The sequence below is a fragment of the Monodon monoceros genome, unplaced genomic scaffold (assembly GCF_005190385.1).
Source record: "Monodon monoceros isolate NGI ecotype Baffin Bay Population unplaced genomic scaffold, NGI_Narwhal_1 Super_Scaffold_20, whole genome shotgun sequence".
Classification (NCBI taxonomy): domain Eukaryota; kingdom Metazoa; phylum Chordata; class Mammalia; order Artiodactyla; family Monodontidae; genus Monodon; species Monodon monoceros.
The window spans coordinates 76,325,002-76,348,740 of record NW_021703777.1 but is presented as its reverse complement, the minus strand read 5'-3'; the positions used below and the strand labels follow the sequence as shown (position 1 = coordinate 76,348,740).

The following is a 23,739-nucleotide window of genomic DNA, read 5'->3' as shown; positions in this document are numbered from 1 at the left end:
AGACAGTGAGAAAAAGAGAAAGTAAAGTTGAACACAAACATAGAAAGAAAGGGAGCTTCAAGATGGCGGAAGAGTAAGACATGGAGACCACCTTCCTCCCCACAAATACATCAGAAATACATCTACATAAGGAACAACTCCTACAGAATACCTACTGAACTCTGGCAGAAGACCTCAGATGTCCTAAAAGGCAAACTCCCCACATACCTGGGTAGGGCAAAAGAAAAAAGAAAAAACAGAGACAAAAGAATAGGGACAGAACCTGCACCAGTGGGAGGGAGCTGTGAAGGAGGAAAGATTTCCACACACTAGAAGCCCCTTTGCGGGCAGAGACTGCGGGTGGCAGAGCAGGGAAGCTTCGGAGCCACGGAAGAGAGCACAGTAACGGGTGCGGAGGGCAAAGCAGAGAGATTCCTGCATGGAGGATCGGTGCCGACCAGCACTCACCAGCCCAAGAGGCTTGTCTGCTCACCTGCCGGGACAGGTGAGGGCTGGGAGCTGAGGCTCGGGCTTCCATCGGATCCCAGGGAGAGGAATGGGGTTGGCTGCGTGAACACAGCCTGAAGGGGGCTAGTGCGCCACAGCTAGCTGGGAGCGAGTCTGGGAAAAAGTCTGGAACTGCCTAAGAGGCAAGAGACTTTTTCTTGCCTCTTTGTTTCCTGGTGCGCGAGGAGAGGGGATTAAGAGTGTGGCTTAAAGGAGCTCCAGAGAAGGGCGCAAGCTGTGGATATCAGCGTGGACCCCAGAGATGAGCATGAGACACTAAGGATGCTGCTGAAGCCACCAAGGAGCCTGTGTGCAAGCACAGGTCACTCTCCACACCTCCCTTCCGAAGAGCCTGTGCAGCCTGCCACTGCCAGGGTCCCGTGATCCAGGGACAACTTCCCCGGGAGAACACACAGTGCACCTCAGGCTGGTGCAACGTCACACCAGCCTCTGCCACTGCAGGCTTGCCCCGAAATCCGTACCCCTCACTCCCCCAGGCCTGAGTGAGCCAGAGCCCCCAAATAAGCTGCTCCTTTAATCCCGTCCTGTCTGAGCAAAGAACAGATGCCCTCAGTGACCTACATGCAGAGGCGAGGCCAAATCCAAAGCTGAACCCCAGGAGCTGTGCAAACAAAGAAGAGAAAGGGAAATCTCTCCCAGCAGCCTCAGGAGCAGAGGATTAAATCTCCACAGTCAACTTGATGTACCCTGCATCTGTGGAATACCTGAATAGACAAAGAATCATCCCAAACTGAGGATGTTGACTTCAGGAGCAACGATATATATATATTTTGCCCTGTTTCTCTTTTTGTGAGTGTGTATTTGTATACTTCTGTGTGTGATTTTGTCTCTATAGCTTTGCTTTTACCATTTGTCCTAGGGTGCTGTCTGTCCATTTTTTTGTTTTTTAGTTTTCAGCACTTGTTATCATTGGTAGATATCGTTTTTGGTTTGTTGCTCTCTTCTTTCTTTCTTTTTATTACTTAAAATTTTTTTTAATAATTATTATTTATTTAATAACTTTATTTTATTTTATCTTCTTTGTTTCTTTTTTTTCTCTCTTTTATTCTGAGCCATGCGGATGACAGGCTCTTGGTGCTCCAGCCAGACATAAGGGCTGTGCCTCTGAGGTGGGAGAGCCAAGTTCAGGACACTGGTCCACAAGAGACCTCCTAGCTCCACATAATATCAAAGGGCGAAAATCTCCCAGAGATCTCCTTCTCAACACCAAGACCCAGCTCCACTCAACGACCACTCAACGACCAGCAAGTTACAGTGCTGGACAGCCTATGCCAAACGACTAGCAAGACAGAAACACAACCCCACCCATTAGCAGAGAGGATGCCTAAAATCATAATAAGTCCACAGACACCCCAAAACACACCAACATGTGGACCTGCCTACCAGAAAGACAAGATCCAGCCTCATCCACCAGAACACAGGCACTAGTCCCCTCCACCTGGAAGCCTACACAACCCACTGAACCAACCTTAGCCACTGGGGACAGACAGCAAAAACAACAGGAACTACGAACCTGCAGCCTGCGAAAAGGAGACCCCAAGCACAGTAAGTTAAGCAAAATGAGAAGACAGAGAAACACACAGCAGATGAAGGAGCAAGGTAAAAACCCACCAGACCTAACAAATGAAGAGGAAATAGGCAGTCTACCTGAAAAAGAATTCAGAATAATGATAGTGAAGATGATCCAAAATCTTGGAAATAGAATGGAGAAAATACAAGAAATGTTTAACAAGGACCTAGAAGAATGAAAGAGCAAACAAACAGTGATGAAGAACACAATACATGAAATTAAAAATTCTCTAGAAGGGGTCATTAGCAGAATAACTAAGGCAGAAAAACGGATAAGTGACCTGGAACATAAAATAGTGGAAATTACTACAGAGCAGAATAAAGAAAAAATAATGAAAAGGTTGAAGACAGTCTCAGAGACCTCTGGGACAATATTAAACGCACCAACATTTGAATTATAGGGGTCCCAGAAGAAGAAGAGAAAAAGAAAGGGACTGAGAAAATATTTGAAGAGATTATAGTTGAAAACTTCCCTAATATGGGAAAGGCAATAGGTAATCAAGTCCAGGAAGCACAGAGAGACCCATATAGGATAAGTCCAAGGAGAAATATGCCAAGACACATATTAATCAAACTATCAAAAAATTAAATACAAAGAAAAAGTATTGAAGGCAGCAAGGGAATAACAACAAATAACACACAAGGGAATCCCCATAAGGTTAACAGCTGATCTTTCAGCAGAAACTCTGCAAGCCAGAAGGAGTAGAAGGACATATTTAAAGTGATGAAGGAGAAAAACCTACAACCAAGATTACTCTACCCAGCAAGGATCTCATTCAGATTTTGTTGTTGTTGTTGTGGTACGCGGGCCTCTCACTGTTGTGGCCTCTCCTGTTGCAGAGCACAGGCTCTGGACATGCAGGCTCAGCGGCCATGGCTCATGGGCCCAGCCGCTCCGCGGCATGTGGGATCTTCCCAGACCAGGGCATGAACCCGTGTCCCCTGCATCGGCAGGAGGACTCCCAACCACTGCGCAACCAGGGAAGCCTTCATTCAGATTTGATGGAGGAATTAAAACCTTTACAGACAAGCAAAAGCTAAGAAAACTCAGGACCACCAAACCAGCTTTACAACAAATGCTAAAGGAACTTCTCTAGGCAGGAAACAAAAGAGAAGGAAAAGACCTACAATAACAAACCCAAAACAAGAAAATGGGAATAGGAACATACATATCGATAATAACCTTAATGTAGATGGATTAAATGCTCCAACCAAAAGACACAGACTGGCTGAATGGATACGAAAACAACACCCATATATACGCTGTCTACAAGAGACTCACTTCAGACTTAGAAACACATACATACTGAAAGTGAGGGGATGGAAAAATATATTTCACGCAAATGTAAATCAGAAGAAAGTTGGAGTAGCAATTCTCATATCTACAAAATAGCCTTGAAAACAAAGAGTATTACAAAAGACAGAGAAGGACACTACATAATGATTAAGGGATAAATCCAAGAAGATATAACAATTGAAAATATTTATGAACCCAACATAGGAGCACCCCAATACATAAGGCCAATACTAACAGCCATAAAAGGGGAAATCAACATTAACACAATCATAGTAGGGGACTTTAACACCCCACTTTTACCAATGGACAGATCATCCAAAATGAAAATAAATAAGGGAACACAAGCTTTAAGTGATACATTAAACAAGATGGACTTAATTGATATTTATAGGACAATCCATCCAAAAACAACAGAATACATTCTTCTCAAGTGCTCATGGAACATTCTCCAGGATAGATCATATCTTGGGTCACAAATCAAGCCATGGTAAATTTAAGAATACTGAAATCATATCCAGTATCTTTTCCGACCACAACGCTATGAGACTAGATATCAATTACAGGAAAAAATGTATAAAAAATACAAACACATAGAGGCTAAACAACACACTACTTAATAACCAAGAGATCACTGAAGAAATCAAAGGGGAAATCAAAAAATACCTAGAAACAAATGACAATGAAAACAGGTTGGCCCAAAAACTATGGGATGCAGCAAAAGCTGTTCTAAGAGGGAAGTTTATAGCAATACAATCCTACCTTAAGAAACAAGAAACATCTCAGATTAACAACCTAACCTTCCGCATAAAGCAATTAGAGAAAGAAGAACAAAAAAACGCCAACGTTAGCAGAAGGAAAGAAATCAAAAAGATCAGATCAGAAATAAATGAAAAAGAAATTATGAAAACGATAGCAAAGATCAATAAAACTAAAAGCTGGTTCTTTGAGACAATAAACAAAATTGATAAATCATTAGCCAGACTCATCAAGAAAAAAAGGGAGGGAGCCTGAACCAAGATGGTAGAGTAGAAGGAAGTCCTCTCACTCCCTCTTGTGAGAACACCAGAATCACAACTAGCTGCTGGACAATCATAGACAAGAAGACACTGGAACTCACCAAAAAAGATACCCCACATACAAAGACAAAGGAGAAGCCACAATGACATGGTATGAGAGGCACAATCACTGCAAAATCAAATCCCATAACTGCTAGGTGGGTGACTCAGAGACTGGAGAACACTTATACCACAGAAGTCCACCCACTGGAGTTAAGGTTCTGAGCCCCACGTCAGCCTTCCTAACTTGGGGGTCTGGCAATGGGAGGAGGAATTCCTAGAGAATCAGACTTTGAAGGCTAGTGGGATTTGATTGCAGGAATTCGACAGGATTGGGGGAAACAGAGACTGCACTCTTGGAGGGCACACACAAAGCACTGTGCGCATTGGGACCCAGGGGAAGGAGCAGTAACCCCAGGGGAGACTGAACCAGACCTACCAGCTAGTGTTGGAGGGTCTCCTACAGAGGTGGGGGGTGGTTGTGGCTCACCGTGGGGACAAGGACACAGGCAGCAGAAGTTCTGGGAAGCAGTCCTTGGCATGAGCCCTCCCAGAGTCGGCCATTAGCCACACCGTAGAGCCCAGGTAGGCTCCAGTGTTGCGTTGCCTCAGGCCAAACCAACAGGGAGGGAACCCAGCCCCACCCATCAGCAGTCAAGTGGATTAAAGTTTTACTGAGCTCTGCCCACCAGAGCAACACCCAGCTCTACCCACCAGGATTCCCTCCCATCAGGAAACCTGCACAAGCCTCTTAGACAGCCTCATCCACCAGAGGGCAGACAGCAGAAGCAAGAAGAACTACAATCCTGTAGCCTGTGGAACAAAAACCACATCCACAGAAAGATAGACAAGATGAAAAGGCAGAGGGCTATGTACCAGATGAAGAAACAAGATAAAACCCCAGAAAAACGACTAAATGAAGTGGAGATAGGCAAGCTTCCAGAAAAAGAATTCAGAATAATGATAGTGAAGATGACCCAGGACCTCAGAAAAAAAATGGAGGCAAAGATTGAGAACATGCAAGTAATGTTTAACAAAGACGCAGAAGAATTAAAGAACAAATAGAGATGAACAATACAATAACTGAAATGAAAACTACACTAGAGGGAATCAATAGCAGAATAACTGAGGCAGAAGAATGGATAAGTGACGTGGAAGACAGAATGGTGGAATTCACTGCTGCGGAACAGAATAAAGATAAAAGAATGAAAAGAAATGAAGACAGCCTAAGAGACCTCTGGGACAACATTCGCATTATAGGGGTCCCAGAAGGAGAAGAGAGAGAGAAAGATCCCGAGAAAATATTTGAAGAGATTACAGTGAAAACCTTCCCTAACATGGGAAAGGGAATAGCCACTGAAGTCCAGGAAGCACAGCGAGTCCCATGCAGGATAAACCCAAGGAGAACCCAAGGATAAACCCAAGGAGACACATAGTAATCAAATTGGCAAAAATTAAAGACAAAGAAAAATTATTGAAAGCAGCAAGGGAAAAACGAAAAATAACATACAAGGGAACTCCCATAAGGTTAACAGCTGATTTCTCAGCAGAAACTCTACAAAGCCAGAAGGGAGTGGCATGATAAAGTGATGAAAGGGAAGAACCTACAACCAAGTTTACTCTACCTGGCAAGGATCTCACTCAGATTTGATGGAGAAACCAAAAGCTCTACAACAAATGGCACAGGAACTTCTCTAAGTGGGAACCATAAGAGAAGAAAAGGACCTACAAAAACACACCCTAAACAATTAAGAAAACGGTCATAGGAACATACATATCGATAATTACCTTAAACGTGAATGGATTAAATGCTCCCACTAAAAGACACAGGCTTGCTGAATGGATAAAAAAACAAGACCCATCTATATGCTGTCTACAAGAGTCCCACTTCAGACCTCGGGACACATACAGACTGAAAGTGAGGGGATGGAAAAAGATATTCCATGCAAATGGAAATCAAAAGAAAGCTGAAGTAGCAATACTCATATCAGATAAAATAGATATTAAAATAAAGAATGTTACAAATGACAAGGAAGGACAATACATAATGATCAAGGGATCAATCCAAGAAGAAGATATAACAATTATAAATATGTATGCACCCAACATAGGAGCACCTCAATACATAAGGCAACTGCTAACGGCTGTAAAAGAGGAAATCGACAGTAACAGAATAATTTTGGGGGACTTTAACACCTCACTTTACACCAATGGACAGATCATCCAAAATGAAAATAAATAAGGAAAGAGAAGCTTTAAATGACACAAGAGACCAGATAGCTTTAATTGATATTTATAGGACATTCCATCCAAAAACAGCAGATTGCACTTTCTTCTCAAGTGTACATGGAACATTCTCCAGGATAGATCACATTTGGGTCACAAATCAAGCCTCAGTAAATTTACGGAAATTGAAATCATATCAAGCATCTTTTCTGACCACAATGCTATGAGATTAGAAATGAATTACAGGGGAAAAAACATAAAAAACAGAAACACATGGAGGCGAAACACTAGGTTACTAAATAACCAAGAGATCGTTGAAGAAATCAAAAAGGAAATCAAAAAATAGCTAGAGACAAATGAGAATGAAAACACGACAACCCAAAACATATGGGATGCAGTAAAAGCAGTTCTAAGAGGGAAGTTTATAGCTATACAAGCCTACCTCAAGAAACAAGAAAAATCTCAAATAAATAATCTAACCTTACACCTAAAGGAACTAGAGAAAGAAGAAGAAACAAAATCCACAGTTAATAGAAGGAAAGAAATCATAAATATCAGAGCAGAAATAACTGAAATAGAAACAAAGAAAAGAATAGCAAGGATCAATACAACTAAAAGCTGGTTCTTTGAGAAGATAAACAAAATTGATAAGCCATTAGCCAGACTCATCAAGAAAAAGAGGGAGAGGACTCAAATCAATAAAATTAGAAATGAAAAAGGAGAAGTTACAACAGACACTGCAGAAATACAAAGCATCACAAGAGACTACTACAAGCAACTCTATGCCAATAAAATGGACAACCTGGAAGAAATGGACAAATTCTTAGAAAGGTATAAGCTTCCAAGACTGAACCAGGAAGAAATAGAAAATATGAACAGACCAATCACAGGTAATGAAATTTAAACTGTGATTAAGAATCTTCCAATAAACAAAAGTCCAGAATCAGATGGCTTCACAGGTGAATTCTATCAAACATTTAGAGAAGAGCTAACACCCATCCTTCTCAAACTCTTCCAAAAAGTTGCGGAGGAAGGAACACTCCCAAACTCATTCTATGAGGCCACCATCACCCTGATACCAAAACCAGACAAAGATACTACACAAAGAGAAAATTATAGGCCAATATCACTGATGAATATAGGTGCAAAAATCCTCAACAAAATACTAACAAACAGAATCCAACAACACATTAAAAGGATCATATACCATGATCAAGTAGGATTTCTCCCAGGGATGCAAGGATTCTTCAATATATGCAAATCAATCAACATGATACACCATATTAACAAATTGAAGAATAAAAACCATATGACCATCTCAATAGATGCAGAAAAAGCTTTGACAAAGTTCACCACCCATTTATGATAAAAACTCTCCAGAAACAGGGCATAGAGGGAACCTACCTGAACATAATAAAGGCCATATGTGACAAACCCACAGCCAACATCATTCTCAATGGTGAAAAAAATGAAAGCATTTCCTCTAAGATCAGGAACAAGACAAGGATGTCCACTCTCACGGCTCTTATTCAAAATAGTTTTGGAAGTCCTATCCTCGGCACTCAGAAGAAAAAGAAATAAAAGGAATACAAATTGGAAAAGAAGAAGTAAAACTGTCACTGTTTGCAGATGATGTGATACTATACATAGAGAATCCTAAAGATGCTACCAGAAAACTACTAGAGCTAATCAATGAATTTGGTAAAGTAACAGGATACAAAATTAATGCAGAGAAATCTCTTGCATTTCTATACACTAATGATGAAAAATCTGAAAGAGAAATTAAGGAAACACTCTTATTTACCACTGCAGCAAAAAGAATAAAATACCTAGGAATAAACCTACCTAGAGAGACAAAAGACCTGTATACACAAAATTATAAGACACTGATGAAAGAATTAAAGATGATACCAACAGATGGAGAGATATACCATGTTCTTGTATCGGAAGAATGAATATTGTGAAAATGACTATACTACCCAACGCAATCTACAGATTCAATGCAATCCCTATCAAATTACCACTGGCATTTTTTACGGAATTAGAACAAAAAATCTTAAAATTTGTATGGAGACACAAAAGACCCAGAATAGTCAAAGCAGTCTTGAGGGAAAAAAGCGGAGCTGGAGGAATCAGACTCCCTGACTTCAGACAATACTACAAAGCTACAGTAATCAAGACAACATGGTACTGGCACAAAAACAGAAACATAGATCAATGGAACAAGATAGAAAGCCCAGAGGTAAACCCACGCACCTATGGTCAACTAATCTATGACAAAGGAAGCAAGGATATACAATGGAGAAAAGACAGTCTCTTCATAAGTGGTGCTGGGAAAACTGGACAGCTACATGTAAAAGAATGAAATTAGAACACTCCCTAACACCATACACAAAAATAAACTCAAAATGGATTAGAGAAAAAAATACCTCTATGGAAAGAACAGGTTTGAAACTAAAATTTTTTTTTTTTACTCTGAGTTTTGGTTACTTATTATCCTTTATTTAAAACTGAGTTTTGCCTGCTTATCCCATAAAACCAGAGATTCCTCATTTACATAATGAGTAGGAAGAAATCATGTGTAGCTTCTCTTTAGAGGCAGTGGCAAATAGGATACATGAGATTGAAATAGACCTAAACCCTGAAGCAAATCTACTTTCCTCTTCTTAGGCTCAAAGTATTTAGAAAAGATTTTAACTTCACTTAGAAGAAACATTTCCTGTCTCTAGATCTATCTGCCAAATAATATTGTTATTCATTTACTAATCCTGTATCATCAATATATCAAATCCAAAACTTGCTGGCTGTTAACTTACCAGAGATGTTTTTCAGAATATGCCGTCAATCCCCAACTGCATCACATGGGAAAAAAACACATGCATACATATTAAAAATGATTCATTTTACAAGATAATACACAGGATTAGATGTTAAGGAGGTAATATTTAATGGTGGGAATGCATAACAGAATTGATACCCACAAGTGATGATTCATTGGGTATGATTTATCTAGACGTAAATGATAGATGTTGAGGTATTTGGCTCCAAATTTAAATACACTGAAGGACACAGGGGGAAAGGGTCTCATGATGTTATGCGGCAGTGGGGGAAATCTCTCACAGGATATTCGGGGCTGAGTAAGGACAGATGTCTAGGAAAATGGCCAAAATAAGATTATATATATTATATATATATATTTACTTATTGATACTGTGAGAAATTTTAAAGAATGTGCCAGTCACAACACAGATATATGTGCTGGGCTTAGAAATTAAGCACAGAGGCAAAAGTGAGGACATTTTCAGTGATAGAATCTGAATCATATGCAGTTCATTAAAATGGCATTTCATGATATTAAAAGTATTAGTGCAAACATTAATTAGCTAATCAGAGTAATCCGTGATGAGAAAGTGTGGTATAACTCGAATGTTGGGTTGATTCAAGTGCTAATGAGAAACATAATATTTAAGAAGGGTCCACTTCCTCTCAACCATCTGTGTGCTGTGAGTTTATTACCAAACTCAGCAAAACGAAGGGGGCAAATTATAGAGCCAGGACCAAGATGATGTAAAAGCCATGGAGGCTGGAGGGCAGCATTTGTCTTCCTTTGGGTAGACTTGTTTGGAACATTCCTTACATCGCTAGGCTGTGACTGAGCAAGGAATGGGATGTGGAGAAACCCATGTGCTTCCCAGTAGACAGGGCCTTCTGGGGATTTCTTGTTCTACACCGAGGAGATGCAATCACCCAGTAGCTTGACTTGAGCGGGAACATCATCATCCCTCCTTATCCACCCACACAGGTTCCCTTGATCTGCCATAGGTCCCCTGCCACATGTCTGTGGCAACTTAAGGAATCTTTCTAAAGCTTAACTTATAACAAGTTAGACTAATGCCACTGATCCCTAAGTCCTTGAACAGACATACTTTTCTGTAACTTTTTCAACAGCTCTTCCCTTCCAAGCTTTACCTTGTTGGAGGCTTCATCTTCTTTTTTACTCCAAGATAAAACTTCATTGAACTGAGAGAAAACATTTTGTCAGGTTTACTACTCTGTAAAGGAAAACAAGGTAAATTTGTAATTAAACAGATTTTATCAGTATCCTTCTATTTTCCTTAAGTATTAAGAATCGAGTTTAGAATGTTTAGTTTCTCCAATGTTTCATGAATGTAATACCAAATTTTTAGTAAATGAAGATTGTTTTGATTAAAATGTTATAAATTTAAATAAATCTGGATACATATATATGATTACATATGTGTGTATATATACAAACACACACATACAATAATTCCTTATTCAAAACACTTGGGACCAGATGTATATGAGAACTGATAATTTTTCAATTTTTCATACTTAAAAAATACATGTGCAATATACTTTGTAACTCCATGATACCACCAGTGTTGTCTGGGGCAGCACCCTATATTCAAATATATTCATATTTCTCTACAAAAATGCATGACATTTCATACAGTGTGAATAAGTAAAGGTCATAAATATTGTTATGGACTGAATGTTAGTCCACAGTATAGATGAGAATTTAAGTTGAAAACCTTTGGTTAACAATTATCCCAGTCCTTATAAAACAAATCTTTCTTTAGACATGCATTTATGATGGCATAATTATCAAAAATAAATTATGATAAACAGTTACATCTTTTACCTCACTTTATGTTACCAATGCTATCTCTGTTCATTTTTATGCCAGGATATTATCTAACCTATTTTTAGTTTTGCTGTATGAATAAATAGTTGGATGGGAAATACTTGACAATTATTTTACTTTTTATGTCCCCCAAAATGTTTGCAAATACTCTTCTCTGTTTACCCTTTGAGGTGAGTTATCAAATCATTTTTTCCAAGTTCTAAAAATAATTCCCTTTGTGATTTTGAAAAGAATTACATTAAACCTATACATCAATATTAGTAGACTTTGTGTTTTTATACATAAATTTATTTTTTGGCTGCTTTGGGTTTTTGTTGCTGGGCGTGGGCTTTCTCTAGTTGCGGTGAGCGGGGGCTACTCCTCGTTGCTGTGCACAGGCGTCTCACTGCCTTGGCTTCTCTTGTTGCAGAGCACAGGCTCTAGGCAGGCAGGCTTCAGTAGTTGTGGCACACTGGCTCAGTAGTTGTGGCTCGAGGGCTCTAGTGCACAGGCTCAGTAGTTGTGGGGCACAGGCTTAGTTGCTCTGCGGCATGGGGGATCTTCCCGGACCAGGGCTCGAACCCGTGTCCCCTGCATTGGCAGGCGGATTCTTAACCACTGCACCACCAGGGAAGTCCATAGATCAATATTAGTAGACTTTACATTAATTTTCTTTCATTTCTATCAATCAGTGCAGTTCTGTAGTTTTCTTCATGTAAGCCTCTTCTTCTTAAGGTCATTTTCTGGTAGTTTATGTGTTTGGTTTGGGGGTATTGATTTTTTAGCTTGCTACTTTACTGAATGTTAAGGAATAACAAACACTTGAAGTCTGATATGGAACAGTGAGGTAGCTTTGTAATGCAGTAAGTTTTCCATATAGGAAAGAGTCAAGGAGAGGAGCACGTAGGAGTGTATATAGTAGCACAGACTCCTGGATACCATTGTCAGAGGTTCAATCGGATTACATCTGTGGTTAATGTCCCTCCTCAAAGCTTAGACTGCTAGTCCCAATGGAGGCAGCAGCAGGGTCAGGTGAGAGGCTGCAGTTCCAGTAGTACAGGTAGAGGGGACCTGCACATTTAAGAATGAGAAGCACTGTGCCTGATCTAAGTAGTCTTATTTATACACGGCATTGATAAGCCCAGGACTGCCTATATTTTGAAATACTGTTGGCAATAGATAGAGAGCCTGAAGTAATACAACTGATTCCCAAGCCACTCTGGACATGCCAGCTCATGACTTTGTATTTTATCCTGTCCAAAGAGAACACAGATGCCATAATTTAAGATGAGTTCAGCCAAGGTGGAAAGAAACCCTTTTCAGTTTCAATCTTTAAACTGAATAAGCATAAATAGGAACTGTAAGGATCCTAATGCAAAGTTCTATTAAAAGAAATCTCTTTTGGCATTATAACTTTACTGTTGGTTTATTACAACACTTTAGGTATGTGTACTTTCTGGAGTATTTCTTCAAAAAGTTGAAGTGTTATGAAGTGTATAGTATGTTGCTACAGGCAGTATATTTCAAAGTAAAATTTTTAACTGAGCCAATTAAATTAGTGTGCTTAAAAAAATTATTCTTGTTACTAAGAAGAGTTTGCTTATTAGTGCATGCAACTTTTAACGACCGCTCCCTCCCCATTTGCTTTTTTCACACCATTAATAGTGTAATGATAATATTCGTTGAAACTTCTCACCTTTTATGTAAATCAAGTCTGAAAACATTTTAATTAACATTTTATGTGCAGGGAAAACTCTCAAAACAAAATATATCTTCCTCTGTGTATTACCCTAATTTGTTGTTAATGAGCATTCATAAATTATCTCTAATTAACACATAGTCTCTTTAAATACACTCTTCAATTTGTAATTTCTACTCCCTTCTCAGTAAATCATTTTCTAAATATGTACAAGCACACATATATTAAGGGCAACTGTCAAACCAGAGCCAAATCTTTATTCAAATAAGCTAGGAGTTTTTTACTATTGATTATTTACTGTAAAATCATTTGAAAAGCAAACACTGCCAGTGACTTGACCATCAATATTAAAAGGGAAAGACCAGCAACATGAAGAAATAACCAGCAAAATAACACCATGTGTTGAAAATAACAGTAGTTTGAGTTTAAAGGAAAACCACAAGTCTCTCATCTGCTTGCCTTAATGTGCAAATTAAAATATCAGTTGCATTAATTGATTCTGACAGATGCATAAATACAACTTTCAAACACTTAGACTATAATTCCGTAACCTGAGGTCACTGTGACAAAAATAAAATGTCTTCATTGTCTTTAAAGAACACTATCTTTCTGACAAACACTATATGATCTCACTTATACGCAGAATCTAAAAAAGTCAAACTCACATAGAAGCAGAGTAGAATGGTGGTTTCCAGGGGCTGGGAGTGGGGGAAATGGGAAGGTGTTGATCAAAGGGTACCAAGTTTCGGTTATGTAACATGAATAGGTCCTGGAAATCTAAAGTACAGCATGGTGACTACAGTTAACAGTACTGTATTGTATACTTGAAACTTGCTAAGAGGGTAGATCTTAAATGTTCTCACCACGAGTGCACACACACACAAAACTATGTGAGGTAATGAATATGTTAGTTAGCTTAGATTGTGGTAATCATGGCACAATGTATAGGTATATCAAAAGCATCACGTTGTATAACAAATAAATACAATTTTTGTCAATTATACTTCAATAAACAGGAAAAAATTCAAATGTCAAAAAAAAGAACACTGTCTTTCAGGCAAGCTCTCGATACTATTACTGTCTACCAGTTTGTATGAATTATTTTAGATTAAGCAGGATGATACTTTCAAAAGGATACAAATTCTTAAAAACATTCTGTTAAGGGATGAAATTCTTTAGCTCAATTACAAAATCATTTCATCTTAAAAAAAATAACTTCTCCATGAACAGGCTTCCTTGTGGCAGGTTTTAAAATTTACATCAGCTTGGGGAAAAACATTATAAAAAACCTGAATTGTGTAAAGTGTCATATTTGAAAATATTTGGTACTATTAAAATGAAAAACACTTATCCTCTTTAAATAAAATTCCATCAGCAATAACACCAAGACAAAATAATACAAATTATTGTTTCTATAGTAAGAAACAATAAAGCCTCTGCATAAAGCCTTTGGAAATAGACATCTGGGAATGAATTCTGACTCTATCGCTTATAGGCTAAGTGATCTTGGGCAAGTTATGTAATATCTTGGTATACTACATTTCTTCATCTGTCAAGGGGGAATAACTATAGCACTAGTTTCATAGGATTATTGTAAAGATAAAGTGCGATAATCAAAGCGAAATATATAGAACTCTGCTTTTTATGGATTAACGGGTTGAATGTTAGTTGGGGCCATTATGACTGCACTTCTATTGCTACTAGTTGTTTCTAGCAACCTTCTGTTGCTACACAATGGAAGCGTAGGTTCCTTAATGGGACTAAAAAGTCCACGATGATTTTAAAATACCCTAAGCAGATATCCAACTACACAAGTGACAATTAACCAACATGTAAATGGAAGGACAAGGATGAAGGAAATGAGTCTAATGAAGATCAAGGTGGGTGACGCATTGAAGAAAACCAAACAAAATTCAATCAGATTGAGTTCTAGATGGTTGGAATAAGCAGCTGTGAAGTTTAGCATTTCCTTTCATGAACATAAACCTACAGTTCATGAACCTTAAAATCTGATGTGTTTGGCTCACATAATCCCAAATTCTTAAATGCCTTATTTCTGCAAACTCCACTCTTCCTGCACTGAAAAAAGTGAAGAATGATATCAAATGATAATAAACGATAACAATCGTTTGATACCCACACAGATTCCCTGCTAGGTTTATCAGATGGAGTAACAAAGTGTGACTTCCAGTATATAATACAGCCCTCTGAAGAGAGGGATTAAGGGCTGCGGAATTCAGTGCTGTTTTGTTAGCTCCCTGCCTGGACATTCCACTGTTCTTGACGAACATGAACATGAAATGGATACACTAAGTAGAATGCTACTAAAATTTATTTATGCCCACCTGGAGGCTTCCCTGCTGGAGGAACATACAGGACAGTGGTCAGTGTGTGGAGAGCTCAGTAGAAGCCACAACTAAATGGGGCTATAGAACTTTGGAAAGCTGTTTAATAATTCTTCCTTCATAACAATACAGTATTAAATAATAGATGTTACTAGTCTGGTCCTTCTTTATAGATCTCCAAAACACAACATAGTGAAGCATCACACACTTGAAATATGCAAGCAATGCTTACTCAAGTGAATATTAGAATTCAATGGAAAAAAGTAGCTTTAGGTCCTGCTGTCATTCCACATTTAAAAGAATTGCTTGGATATTGCTTGAATCTCAAGGAAGTAGAAATGTTACTGTATATACCCATGTAACCACCACCCAAAACTGGATAGAGAACATTTATTTCTGTTATCCTAGAAAGTACCCTACTGACCCTATGTCCTTGCTTCAGTAGCAAACCTTCTCCACACCACAGGCAAACACTTTCTGACTCCCATCACCATAAATGATTTTGCCTCTTCTTAGACCTTTTATAGACAGACTCATATGGTAATATTTTGGATCAAACTTTTTTGCTCAGCAAGGATTTGAACATTCACCCATGTGGTTGCATTTATTCATTTTTATTGCTGAATATTATTCCATTGTCTGAATGTATCATTCTCTTATTGATGGGCATTTAGAATGTTTACAGGTTTTAGCTTTTATAAATAAAGCTGCTTATGAATATCCTTGAACAAGTGCTTTAGTGGATATAATACCTGGGGATAGAGTTGCTGAATCATGGGGTAGATGTATGAATAACTTAATTTTAAAAACTGCCAAAAAAGTTCTAATAGTAATTGTGTGATTTTACCCTTCCACCAGTTATTGATGAGGGTTTTAGTTAATCAACGTCCTTGTCAACATTAGATGTTGTCACTCTTATGATTTTAGTTGTACTAATGGTATAGCTTGTGGTTTTAATTTGCATTTTCCCTGATAACTAATGATGCTGAGCACTTTTGGTTCAACCACTTATTGGCCATTCCTATGTCTTCCTTCCTGTAATGTCTGTCCAATACTTTGCCCCAATTTTTATTGGGTTGTCTTTTTATTGTTGATTTGGAGGAGTTCTTTATATTGTGCAAATGAGTCCCTTTTCAGATATATGTACTATGAATAGATTTTTCTCAGGCTGGAACTTCCCTATTCATATTCTTAGTGGGCTGTTTTGATGAGCATGCTAATATACATATATATATATATATATATGTTTCACAGTTGAAAAGGAACTTTTATATATATTCTTATTTAAGCATTACAACAATCTGGCATGCAGGACTCATACTACCATCATCGTATTACAGATCTAGAAATTGAGGATGACAGTTTAAGATTCTTATTCACACAACCAACTTGGCGGTTTTGAGGTTTTCTGATGCTAAGTTCAATATTCTTATACCTACTCCCTCTTTTTCATCTCTAAGTCCTCTCTCCATTCCTCAATTCATTAATAAAAGCTGTTAGGGAATTCAAACATATTGGGATACATCAGTAAGATTCAATTAATAAATACAATATTACGAGTTAATTCATTCAAGAGTATAGGAAATATATGAATTAATCAGATTTAATTTTTAATCAGATTTAGCATTTGGGTTTTGCCTTTTTATTCTACATTTTATTAATTTCCATTTGCTAAACCCAAGCCACTTTTGCCTTAAGGCATGACACATTCTCTTAATTTTATTGACCGAGATGCTGATTTATATGCTAGTTTATGTAACACATATTAGACTTTTCTTTAGAACTTAAGTCAATCTCTGCCCTAAAAAATATGAGGTGCTCAGAAAGGCCGTATAGGGAGTTCTTTACTGTGTTACTAGTTGCATTAATGTCATATCCCAGAGGCTGAAAGTAATCATCAGCTTACTGTACATTTTATTTACTAGAGGCCTTGACTTCCAAGAGAGAGGGCTGAGAGGCATGAAATAAGAATGTTAACACTCACACAAAAGTATATACGTATTCAAATACTACATATATTAAATACCTTCATATCCTTGTAAAGAAAGAGATACCCGTCTCGTAAAACAAAATACCGGTCTTGAAACTTATTTCCAGAGAGTATTTTAGATGGTTCTTCTTTGATTTTCAAGACTCCCTCTTTGATACTTTCCAGGGCCTTCCTCTCTGTAAAGTACAACATTTACTTTTGTAAGTTGGGTACATTTTCATTTATTTGTAATAGAATATAAAACATTTTTGTATTTTCAGTTTTGATGATATAAAGTAATAACGTGTTTCCTACCATTAAGAAGCCTCTAGTTAATTTCTGGTAACACCTTGTGTCAGGGGAGTATTGGATAAGTCATAGATCCAGTAACCAGATCTATTTATATCTATTTATAATACGTAGGCCTGCCCATGCTGTCCAATTAGCTACTGGCTAATGAGCATCTGAAACATGGCTAGTCTCAACTGTGATGTGCTATGAGTATAAAATATATACCATATTTTGAAGATTAATACCAAAAAATGTAAACATATCACAATTTTATAACACTGATTACATGTTGAAATAATAATATTTTGGATATGTGAGTTTAAATAGAAGATACAAGTAAAATTAATTTCACCTATTTCTTTATATATATGTTTATATATATATTTTAAAATGTGGCTATTAGGCAATTTAAAATTACGTACTCAGCTTGCATTTTATTTCTCTGAGTACCACTCATATAAATAATGCAAAATACACAGGTAAAAGAGAAATCTCTTCTGGAATCCTGTCTCAGGAATCCAGGAATTCTTGAGACATTAGAGAAATTCCTATTCCTATGAAACAGGTAAGGGTAAAGAAGGCAAAACTGCTAATAATGCTCGTGCAATACTGCCAGTGTCCCACACTTAGAAATCATTTCAACAGTTCTATTAAAAATCACATTTTTGGTAAAAAAAAAAAAAAGAATGTTGAAGTTGTGTAGATTTATCACGAATAAATTTATCACTGTATCTCTAGTCTACAGCTTTCTTCTTGAAATCCCAACAGTATTAAACTGCCTACTTGAGAACTGAGGAACAGTGGAAAGAAAAGAAACCTGAAGCCAAGTAGCCACGACATGGTCATTCTGGGGTCAACTCCTGCTTTTCCTGTAAAACAGGAGTAATAACAAACACTTATCCTGCAGATTGTTATCCTCATATTAGATCATGTCCATAAAAGATGAAGCATGAGACATTATATCAGGATGAGGGCTTTTAGCAATTTCCTGGTATTAAGGTGACACAATTTTTAAATATTCATGCAGAGTTTCTAAAATTTACAAATAACTTGATTTTAGAAAGAAAAACTCAATCTAAAACCCAGCATCCCTTGGTTTGGGGAAAACCTTTACTTATACAGCAAATACTACACAGACGTTCACAATTATAGTTAGTATAAGAAGACGAAAGTTAGAAAAAATTGAAATAGTGCCTTATAACTCAAATATGAGCATGGGATGACAACCTGGAAGCAAAAATCCCCATGATTAATCACATCACTGATCCTAACCGCAAACAAAAGTAACCGACAAGCCCCAATAGTTTTCATGATCTGCATACTGGTCACAGATAACATTCTTTTAATTGCGATGTTATACTAAAATAGGTTCTTTTTAGGTGGTCTGTGACCTTAAAATAATTTCTGAAAAATACACTGCTAACATTTGTCTTCTGGTATAATCTCTTAATATTTTATAGCTAAATAACTTCTATTTAAATTAAAAATAACACTTATCCAATTAAAAGACTTGAAAGAAGATGTATTTTAATGCAACAGGAAGATCAAGGAAAAAATATAAAAGTAGTATTCAGCAAAATTCATATGACATCAATTCATTCTTCATGAAGTATTAAGAGTCCAGTAATACAATAACCTCAAAAGAGATGATTTCTGGACTTGCAGTGCAGTGTAAGAGACAGAGTGAACATGGACTAACAAACAGTGCTTATATATCCTGATAGGAGAAATACAGTAAGCAATTTAGAAAACATTGGGTGGGCTAAGTGATTCAGCTGATTTAGAACAGAAAAGTGGAGAAAGGCATTTACAATACTATTGATTTAGAAATAGGTAAAGTATTTTAAGAGCATTAAATTATAATCAAGTTGTGAGATAAAGATATTATATATTGCTCAAGCCAAACCAATTCCATTCACACCTTCTGATTATACTTTTTTAAGATTTTTGTTCAACTTAATAAAGCTTTCTAATTTTACCAATAAGAAATAATCGTATGTCCAGTGTTAAAGTAAACCACACATAGGCCAAATAGAAAACAGGTTTAGGAAAAAAAAATATTGTTGACACCTTTGGTTGCATTTTTATTAAAATGTATTTTTAAAAATCGTATGTAATTATCTTAGCTAAATCTTGTTGTACACATTATTAAGGGACTCGGGAGGAGGCTTTGAGGGGAATATATGTTAAGGAGAAGGAAAGACCAAAAAGAACCTTGAAATACTAAGTTCCATGATAAATACTGAGAACTTAGAAGAATTTCTAAAAGCTCACACAATGTTAAAATAAGTAGAAAAAACACCCATCGCTTAAGGGCCAAGATGAAGTTATGTACTTTGGGGACATTGTGCATGACTAAGTGTGTAACACAACGAAGGATATGAATTAAATGGCTTCCAATAATTCGCTTTTCCAAGCTTTTCCAGTACTGCCAGGTCGCTCAACTGTGGAGTACTTCACACTTATATTTTCACTCCCTCTACCTCATCCTGGGGAGAAAGTTTAAGATCTAGAGACACTGTTATCATTAGAGAATCATAAACCCCTTTCCCCCTCCAGGTGTTTGCTCAGACAAGGAAGGAAGGCTCAGTTGAGTTCAGTGAAGGTTCTTTAGAGTTAACACTGGGTAAGATAACAGATTGGTATTCTTAGTTATATTGTGCTGTAATTTTGTTACTAATTAGAAAAGCCCTTAAAAAAGTACATGTATGAAACCACGCAGAATGGTCAATTTATTTATTTAAACAGAACAGACATCATATTACTGAGACTATGAAACTGATCTCCCCGCCCAAAGAAAAAAAACAGTTTTCCAAATCATTTGAAAAACCTCAAGTTCTTAGACAAAAACAGTAATTCCTAACTAGTGGCCCCTAATCCCAATAAAATAACTGATCTGTGGAGGCGCTTGGAGGGTCTTGGGAAGGAGAGACAGAGACAGACAGAGATAGGGAGAGACACAAAGAGAGAGAAGCGGGTGGGGGAACATAAACTAGGAATGGTATTTCTAGAATACATATTCCTCCTTTATCCTTCATGCCCAGTCATCTAGCAGTTCAGCCATTGTTCTCTCAAAGTTTCTCTCTGGGGTTCAATTCCACTTCTTTTCCAATATCATCTCCCTAACCCCTGCCTTTTCTACCTGATACCTAGATGCCAGGATTCTATAATTCCATGTCCTGCTTTTCTAATGGCTCCATATAATTCCAGATTTGTGCTATGCAAATACTGTTTTATCATGTTAATACCCTTTCCAAAACTCTATTTATTTTTTTTTTTTACTATTTGAACTCTTACTTATGTAACATTAAAAGCCTAAACTTCTTTCCCTGACTTTTCAAGGACTAAATAAATAAACTAGACTCCTCCTACTCATCTTCATAAGCTATTAAGTTAAAATATAATATTTATTTATAAGTCAGTTGATCATAATACACTGTTTGGAAAACCAATCTGTGTCTCTGTGGCATGACTGAAGTTGATCATCTGAGTGAACCTAAGGGAAATTCCATTCTCCTTGGTTCTATACAAATTCTACCCCCACTTCTGGACCCAACTCATCCTTGAAGATTTTTTCTAACTACTCCAGTCCATACTTGTTATTCATGTCTTTAAAAGTCTAAGATAAAGGTTAGGCATTGAATACATGAAAAGTCATGTTTGTCTCATAATTTTGCTCTTAAAAATAATAATTTCAGTCTATGGCCATACCACCCTGAATGCACCCAATCTCATCTGATCTTGAAAAAATAATAATTTCATGTTTGCTTTTTAAAAAATTGTGGGCTTTAAATTTTCCTCCCCAACCTATGTGAGAACTAACATAGCACAGTGACTAAGAGTTTGCTCTGGAGCTAGACTACCTGGGCTTGGATGACGACCACATCCTCCACTGGATCCCAGGTAGTAACCTCTAAATCTCAGTTTCCTCACCTACTAAATGGGGATTTATACAGTGATCACCCAGTAGATCTGGTATGTAAAGTATTTAGAAGAGTGCTTAGCACATAGCAAGCAGAATGTAATTGCTTATTTATCTAATGGAGGACAAACATCATTTTTTTCTGTACTGCAGAGTCTGTAGTAAACAGTATGGAAAAAATTACCCTTCCAAAGGCCTGGTGATTTATAGACTGAATTTACAAGAGTTTTAAAAACTAAAACCTGCTTCTCCACTTACCAGCAGGTCACCTTGAGGGAGTTACGTAACGTCTCCATGTCCAAGTTTCTCCATTTATAAAAGAGTACTAGTGAAAAACCCCTTAAGACTGCTAGGAAGATTAAATGACATGGTGTATGCAAAGCCATCAGCTCAGCATCTGGCGCCCAGTAAATGCATAGTAACTATGAACAATTTATCTCTTATATATGATCTGAGCAATGAAAAGGGAATATAAAACAAATTGGTCTATTTTCCGTGGTCTCTATGTGTCTCCCTTCCTCTTTTGCTGGCAAAGACTATTTTCTCAGGCCTGTACATTATCTGAAAAACCAAGTTCCACCCCGGCGCATGTACTCTAAGTGCTGAAGGAGACAAGCAGTTTTCATGAGAGAATGTGCCACAACCAAGTGATATTTGGCAATATTTGCAGCCTGAAATCTAGAAATTTCTTCCAAGTTAAATTAAATTAAATTCCAAATTAAAAATTATCCATATTTTCCTTTGTTTGATATTGATTATATAGAACACATATATTCTTTATAATTTGGAGGAAGCAGAATTTGATATAGTTCATTCACTGCATGACATTCGCTCAAGATGTATTTAATAAAATTTAGTTCTACGACTGAGTAGTATATTTTCCTTTGTTACTTGTATTGAAGAAGTAATGCTTAATAGAACTAGCAGCCTGATAATATCCTTTTGTAATTAGATTATCCTTAAGCAGTAAAATTGTAAATATACTTACTACTGGAGGATTGACTAGAAAAGTACCAGAGATTCCACGCCATTTTACTGACAATGCAGCAAATTGTAGAAAGTAGAACACTACTTTTCTATTCTATCATCAATTTCCAAGAAAATACTTCCACTTGAAGTGGACTGGATCTTACTTTCAACTTTTACACATCTTTGGATTTAAAAAGATATGATGGGAGTGGAATATAAATTATTTCAGCTAGACTATGATTTATGAACTCATACTATTTTTGCTGGAATTTTCCTTTATTTTCTTAAGTCAGTTGATAGGGGATGGCTCAGCTTTCCAGGTCTGAATTTGCTGGAAGCAGTTGCATTTTGAACTATTCTATTCTAATGTAAATTTAATTCCAAAGCGTCTGTCATATGTGGCAATCTAAATTTAGAAACCCACACGCATTTTCATTTGAGTTACATCTTCTATCTTAAAAGTAGTTCTTCCCCATTGAGATCATGAAAACTTGATTCTGTTGTATCACATTCTATTGGGGTAATATTAAAGAACTTTAGTGCTTAAAATAAGACTTCTGCAACAAAAAATTATTTATTCTGGAACCTTATAGAAGCTATAAATTTATGGCTAACTTGTGATAGAGATGTTGAAACTTAATATGAGATAATGATAATATAAGATGGTCTAATATGATTAGCTCTGACAAAGTCTAAATGGCAATTTAAATGAAGTTTCATTCTCCCTATCTCAATGTCTCAGCCATAATCCATGGGGTAGAAAAGAAATTCAGACTATTATTTTTCTTTTCAGGTTAGTTACCTCCTCATTACAATAAGGACAATAGCCCAAAATGCTTCTCAGAAATACAATGCTGCTTTTGCAAAACACAGAATTGATTTTTAAGTAGAGGCAACAGAAAATTCATTTACTCTTACATACTTGTATAAAAGTAAAGTATGCTTCCTCATTACCTTAAATGAATGAGCAGAAATTAAGTGTTGTTTGACTCTAAAGTCTATTCCTTCTTGTGATATCTATATTTTAAACTATTGAGATAAAATGAACAAATTGAGAAAATTAAAACCCCTAAACAACCCCAAACCCCTAAACTTATTATTTGATAAAATTTTTCATTAAGCAAGAAGGTGGTATCAAACAAAAGTATATGTCTATAATTTGTTGCATAAAATCAGAAATACCATCATGCAATTAATGAAATGCAAGTCGTGTGTGTGTGTGTGTGTGTGTGTGTGTGTGTG

The 23,739-nt window shown here is 37.0% G+C and overlaps 1 protein-coding gene across 5 annotated transcripts in view; it reads right to left on the bottom strand.

Moving 5' to 3' along the window:
* The window catches only part of ARAP2 (ArfGAP with RhoGAP domain, ankyrin repeat and PH domain 2), a 194,879-nt gene that overhangs the window by 16,645 nt on the left and 154,495 nt on the right, over positions 1 to 23,739 (bottom strand). For all 5 annotated transcript variants that reach the window (XM_029234845.1, XM_029234842.1, XM_029234846.1 and 2 more), the window contains 3 exons: positions 17,373 to 17,512; positions 10,624 to 10,706; positions 9,471 to 9,506 (listed from right to left, as the gene is read on the bottom strand). In XM_029234845.1, the coding sequence (XP_029090678.1) occupies positions 9,471 to 9,506; positions 10,624 to 10,706; positions 17,373 to 17,512 (259 nt within the window). The remainder of the gene's footprint in view (positions 1 to 9,470; positions 9,507 to 10,623; positions 10,707 to 17,372; positions 17,513 to 23,739) is intronic.